This window comes from Hipposideros armiger, unplaced genomic scaffold, assembly GCF_001890085.2.
Source record: "Hipposideros armiger isolate ML-2016 unplaced genomic scaffold, ASM189008v1 scaffold_210, whole genome shotgun sequence".
Lineage (NCBI taxonomy): Eukaryota > Metazoa > Chordata > Mammalia > Chiroptera > Hipposideridae > Hipposideros > Hipposideros armiger.
In genome coordinates, this window is record NW_017731560.1 from 39,972 (window position 1) to 47,046 (window position 7,075).

The window sequence follows — 7,075 nt, forward strand, 5'->3', positions numbered from 1 at the left end:
GAAATAAACACTAAAATTTCTGACACTGTGAGATTGTTTGTTATTTGAGCATAATTGTATTCCTATAGAAGACAGCCTCCCTTCTTTGGCATGCATAGTGCTTATTTCATACTTTTAACTTAGTTGTTAATAAACCTACAGACTCCTCTGAACTAGCTCTATGGAACAGAAGATCACACACAAGTCAGCAAGCAAGGCTTTAACTTTCAACCAAACACACAGTAGTGAGCAATATAATTCAGTAAACACAACTATTTTCTACTGCACAAAAAACAGGAAATAAATTTCTTATAGACATTTCTTTATTATATTTTCCCACTTGAATATTTAGAGAATAATTTAAATGTAATTCATACTGACAGCAAGCACAGTATCAAATATTAGGTTTTTTTAATATTTTTCTGTTCTCACCCTTTATTCCTTTAGGAAAAAAATATTTAGATGATCTCAAAGAAACAATTATTATGCTAATCACAGTATGCAGTAACACAAGCCCATACTCAATAGAAAATAAAGCAACAAAGAAGTGAAAAAGTCTTTCTCCTCAAATCATTTTAATTCATTTTTCCACAGCCATATAAATTTAAGGTATGAAACAACAATAATACAGCTATAGAATCTAGGTTCTCTTTCAAAGCAGCGGCATATAAAACATAGAAAAGCTAAAACCTCAGCACAAGCTTCAAAAGAACAAGGACTGAGAGGATTTGATGAAGACATGAAATGCACAAAATACAGTACACAAAAATACTAGAATGCATAAAATATAAAGCTACACATTTCAGGTAGAAAGCATTGTAAAATATATAAAATATGCAAGAAATCAAAACCAAAAAGATTTTTCTTAGAGTACCATGAATACACTGGAACTGGCAATTAGCATTTGAAGATGGGAACAAGAAAATAGCAGTTTCCCATTTAAAACTTTATTTCTAGGCTTTAGGATTTCACCTTCTTGACATCCTTCTTTCCAGAGCTCTCAGTAGCTGACTCTGCTTTTCTTTTCTGTGACTAAAATGGAAACAGATTTAATGTTCTGCTCCAATATGCACATTTTTAAATGGCCCAACAATGTTAAATCTAGGATGTAAATGCATTAAAAAAAAATTTTAACATGAATATTCACTTAAATGTTATACTCACAGTTAATGTTCTATATAGCCCGACAAACTACATAACCCAATGTAAAATAACCTTCAAAGATGTTTCTTTTTAAGACATAAAATATGCATCAAAAATAGTCATCAAGTGTCTACTTTCACATAGTACTATAAACGTACTCTTATCTTAAAGATCTACTTAATACTTCAAGTTTTCTGGGTAAAATGTTGTTTATGAGTGTATTATTTTGAAAAACTGTAAAACAGATGTTAAAATACCACATTTCATATATTCTATGATGCACATTTCTTTCCCACTTTAACATCTCTGAAATCAGAATGCATCTTACAATTGATCACAAATTATAGTTAATTGGCAACAGTTTTTCTCCATGGTACATAAAATAATGCTGTGTCTTACAGTGGAAGGCATCTTAGACTTGATGAAATATGGTAGTTTACATAACTGCACTTAAATAACATGATCTATTAAAGACTATTTTAAATTGCAGCTATACACGGCAGCCTGACTGGATTGAAATCAAGTCATCTTATTATTCAACAGTTAACTTAGTAGTAAGTACACCAAGTAAAGCTTTGCTGTCTGCTCAAAGTTCTCATTTGCACTCATAGCTCCACAAATATCAGAAAACTTGTTTATCATATCAGAACTCCCTGTTTGAATTTCAGCCCCAACCCATCCCATCCCACCTCCCTCCTACTACTCCCCACAACTTGTCTCAATTCGAAGGATTTTACTTGAATTATACTTTTGCTTAAAGTCATGAGGAATTTTTAAAAATACTGAGCCCTGTTACTAGGGAGTTCCTGACCATATGTTCTATAAACAAATAGGAAACATGTGGTTGTAGTTTAATTATTTTTCTGTCAAAAACAAATTAGCAGTTCATAAAACCAGTTTTTATAATAGGTATCACTATAGCATTAAACATAATATAGGCATTTTAATTATGTAAAAAAATGGGATCTACCTAAAAGTTAGGAAAATGCTGAAATTTTTACCATTGGAATTTTAGTTGCCCGTTTCTTCTTTTCTGCTCTCTCTCTTTCCTCAATTTCCATATTTTCTTTCTCAATCAATGAAATCAGAGTATTACAGCGTCTCTGGAATTCCTAAACCAAATAAGAAAGATTTTTAATTTCTGAAACCCAGGAATAATCTTTAAAGAGTGATTATTCTTTAATTGTACTATTTCTGTGGTATAGAATTTCTAAAGTTGGTGTTCTTCAGAACAATATTCATATGATTATTAATAGATTCAACCAAAAAAAGATGGGGAGTGGGTAAATGTCACATATACTATGAAATATTACTCAGCAATAAAAAACAAAGAAATTCTTGGTACACACAACAATCTAGATGAACCTCATAGGAGTTACGCTGAGTGAGAAAAGCTAATCTGAAAAGGTTACATACCATATTATTACATTTGTATAACGTTCTTGAAATGACAAAACTTTAGAAATCGAGAACATAGCCATGGTTGCCAGGGGCTAGGGAAAAAGGGGAGAGTAGGCGTGGCTATAAAGACCTAGCACAGGGGAGTCTTGTGGTGGTGCTGGTTACATGAATATACATGTGATAAAACTGCACTGATCTACACGTAGACAAGTACATGTATAACCGATGAAATATGAATAAGCTCTATGGATTGTACTAATGTCGGTCTGCTGGTCATGACATTGTACTATAGTTATACAAGATGTTAACATCAGGGAAACCTGGATGAAGGGTGCCTAGACCTTGCTTTACAACTTCCTGTGAATGTATAAATATTTCAAAATAAAATGTTAACAAAAATCACATAAACAAGAAAATAATAATACGGGGATATCCTATTGCCAAAATAAGTTTTGAAAATATTCACTTTAAAAAAGTCGAACGGATTTCTTTACTACAGGGCTCCTCAGAGACTACAAGGTCCTGACGAGTACTGTCAACCATCAGGTAGGAGACGCAGAATGCAACCAATAGAACTCTCTTCTCACAGGACATCTTGCGGGATCAGAGTTCTGAGGAGCAAATCTCAGGAGACACTGCTGCATTTGTTAATTTGGAGCAAACAATAGTTAAGAAGATTTCACATTATCTATCCTTTCCACTACTTAATATTTCACTGCCAGCAAAACAATGCATCCAATTATAAAGTTTTTATGAATGTATGGTGAGCATTAAACATTTGATTCATTAATAGAGACACTCATATAATAGTAACCATGTATACTTTGCTGTATTTTAAAGGTAAATAACAGCTTAATATAAAAAATAAATAACATTTTAAAATATGATTCCTCTTCTGTATAAGCAAAAATATCTGATAAAATACAAAATAGCTAAACATTCAAATGAAAATGTAGGTTTATTAATTAAAAACCCCAACAGAAAAATTGTCGAAGTACAAGAATAAAAAAACTCATAATTAAAATGTCAAATATTAAAAATTTTCTCACTCAAACTAATGATCAAAGAAATGTAAAGTAAAACAATGTCATCTTTATCAAATTAGCAATGATATATGCATGCATGTGTGTGTGGTGTGTGTAAGATGGTGAAATAAGAACACTCACTCACTGATGACAAGATGTCAATTTTATGGACTGAATTGTGTCCCCTCAAAATTTATATGTTGAATCCTTAGCACCCCCACAATGCGACTGAATGATAAGGCCTTTAAGAAGGAAATTAAGGTTAAATGAGGTCATATGGGTATGGGCCCTAACATGATAGGACTTGTTTTCTTAGAAGAAGGGGAAGACACTCAGAGATACCTATCTCTCTACACTTGCACAGAGAAAGGAACATGTGATGACACAATGTGAAGGTGCTATCTACAGGCCAGGAAGAAAGGTCTCACCAGAAATCAACCCTGCTAACACCTTGGTCTTGGACTTCGAGTCTCCAAACCTGTGAGAAATATCTGTTTAAGCCACCTGCGGACTAATACACTACCGTGTATATACCTGGGGTGCAAAAAAAAGTATACAAGTAGACCCTTTAGTCAACATTGCTCAAGCAGTAGTTTGCCATAATCAGAAGTGTCTGGGCGCTGATGGTAACCACTTTGAGCACCTCTTGTAATTGCGGAAGTCAAACGTGACTTGTATTCATCTTTTGTTATCAGTATATAATGAGTATTACAATTTTAATACGGTTTTCTTTTTTTAAAATGTGTATACTTTTGGCACCCTTTGTGTGTGTGTGTATATATATATATATATATATATATATATATATATATGTGTGTGTGTGTATGTATGTGTGTTTGTATATACACATATGTGTATATACATACATACACACAAATAAATAGCTGAGTGAATATTAACTACAGCATTACTAGGGTTAACAGCAACTATCTGTAGGACCAATAAGTAACTTATATTTTTGTCTTTATACTAGCTTATATTTTCCATATTTTCTGCAATGAACATTTAGGTGTTGGGCAATCTGTAACATTTTTAAGAAATGGCAAATGTTTATTTAAAGACAGTTTTATCTTTCTAAATAAAAGCCAGAAAAATGGCATACAACATAAGAAATGTTACATATAGAAATATTATCAATTATCTAAGCATTTTCTACTCTCTAAAAGTCAAGTCAAAAAACAAAGACAGTCTAGCCAGAAAAAAATACTCATTAACAAGTTATTATTTAACTATTAAAAATAACCTTACAAAACACTGGTACATTCAAGTGTCATGCGCATCTTCAATTACCCAAAGTTAAACAATTTAGGAAAAATAACACTGGAATTTTCCTTACTTACCAAAACTATATTGGTATCCTTCATAGCTTTATTCAATAACACACGTACAAATTAAACAGCATGTTATTCAATTTATCTGTTATACAAAGGGCTAAGTTGACCCTGATGAGATTTGATTGCTGGTTTCTAAGGAGACTAGATGGAGTCCATTTGAAGCTGACTTCTTGAATCATTATGCTATACCTTCTGACTATTATTATTCTCAATAAATATATTTGCCTCTGACTATAGATATCTTTAGATACATATTCACGGTTCATATGGGTGATTCAGGAAAAAAACACTAATACTTTTGAGAGAGTCTCATGCAGAGAAGTAGAATGTGTCAAAACGACTATAAATACATAAGTTCTTACCTTCATTTCTTTTTATCTGTCACTACTCCAGATATAGAAAAATAATCTGATTAGAGAAAAGCACCAAGGAATGGAAGAGTATGAATGTTACCTTCCTAGCACAGGTGATGCACTTTCTCTAGAGATATCAACCCCACTTTTTATTCACACATTTAAGACTGCTTAACTAAACAGAAGGCATCATAAACAGAACACCATAAACAGAAATTACAAGTAGAAAGGCCAGATTACCAATAAAACAGTGATGCACTTTTTGAATAACTGCGTGACTGTGAAATGACGAGAAATTTTGTGATGTCAAAAACATTTTCATCTTACATAATTTTTCCTTTCACATACATATTCTCCTCAATTCTTAATAGCTATTTATCGTCCTATTTTCCTGAGCTTACAGGAAGTGGCTCATGTGGTCTCAAACTGTTTCTACAATTCCACAGTTTAATTATCTCTTTCACTCAGCATTTCTCCACACTGGATTTAGGAATGAGGTTGGAGAGAGAAAAATAGCACACAAGAGGAAGAGAGAAGATACAAAAATAATAAAGACAAAAGAAAAATGACAAAGGAAAACTGTTCTGCAATGTTAATGGTTGTGGCCAAAGAAAAAAGCATTTTGTGTTCACTCATGTGTGGAAATGCTGGATTTTAAAAAAGGTTAAACAAATTTCTTCATGGCTGGACTTCTCAGAGCTTTTCACATTCTAATGTAGATTGGAGGTGTCCAGGGCAGGATTCAGTATCAGCATTTCCCAAATCTATTTGAACACAGAACGCTTGTTCTGCATATCATCTATCTGCATATCCTACTACAATGTTTGGTAGAAGCCAACTGGGGAAATGCTGTGCAGGATAAGAATGATGGAGAAGTCTATGTTTGGATCAAAGTACCAAAAAACAGAAACTAAGTACAAAGAACTAAGGAATTTTACTTAATTCAGTTAACAAAGGATTTCATTGACGATTTTTGAGCAGGAGCAGTGATGTAATCAGGAATGCATTTTTGTACTCAGAAATCTTCCCTTGATACAGGTTCTCAATAGTGAGAGTTCATAAAATTATAGACTCTCAAGATTAGAAAGGGCCTTTAAAAATCATCCAAGGTGATGCCTGAATCCCTTCCGCTAGGTCCTTGTTAATTAGTTGTCCAGCATGTCTGAATTCTTCCAATGATGGGGGGTACTTTCTACCTCCAAAGGCTTATTCCACTTTTGGACAAGTTATAAATGTTTCCTTTGCTACCTTAGAGTTTCCAACAATCAGTTAGTTCTAGGTCTAACTTTTGTAGTTATAATAAACAAGCTAATTCCTTCTTCTGTATGATGATACTTCAAATATTACAAGGCATCTATCATGCTTCCATTGCAGTCAACAACAGACCCCCCCAAACACCCCTCGTTTAGACTAAATAGCCTCTCCCTTTATGCATGCTTAATTTAACACTTTTCTTAAAGGACTGTTTAACACTTACATCTACCCTCAGTTATATTACTTCTTCCCACCTTTCTTACAAATTTGTGTTAAACCAGGGCTCAGCACATCTTTTCTGTGAAGAGCAATTTAGTAAATATTTTCAGCTTTCCAGACCACAACTACTCAGTTCTGGTATTGTAGCATGAAAGCAGCTGTATACAATATATAAATGAATGAGTGTGGCTGTGTTCCAATAAAACCTTACTTATAGATACTAAAATTTGAATTTTGTATAATTTTTACATATCACAAAAGTTTTCTTTTGATTTTCTTTCAAGCAGTTGAAAATGTAAAAATCATTCTCAGCTTACAGGCCATACAAAAACAGGTTTATTAATTAAAAACCCCAACAGAAAAATTG

At 32.9% G+C, this 7,075-nt stretch overlaps 1 protein-coding gene across 1 annotated transcript in view; it reads right to left on the reverse strand.

Moving 5' to 3' along the window:
* Positions 1-291: 291 nt before the first annotated feature.
* Positions 292-7,075, reverse strand: part of SMARCA1 (SNF2 related chromatin remodeling ATPase 1) — a 99,485-nt gene continuing 92,701 nt past the window's right edge. The window contains exons 23-24 of the mRNA XM_019653914.1: positions 2,124-2,234; positions 292-1,011 (exon numbers count right to left, since the gene is read on the reverse strand). Of these exons, the coding sequence (XP_019509459.1) occupies positions 940-1,011; positions 2,124-2,234 (183 nt within the window). The 3' untranslated portion in view covers positions 292-939. The remainder of the gene's footprint in view (positions 1,012-2,123; positions 2,235-7,075) is intronic.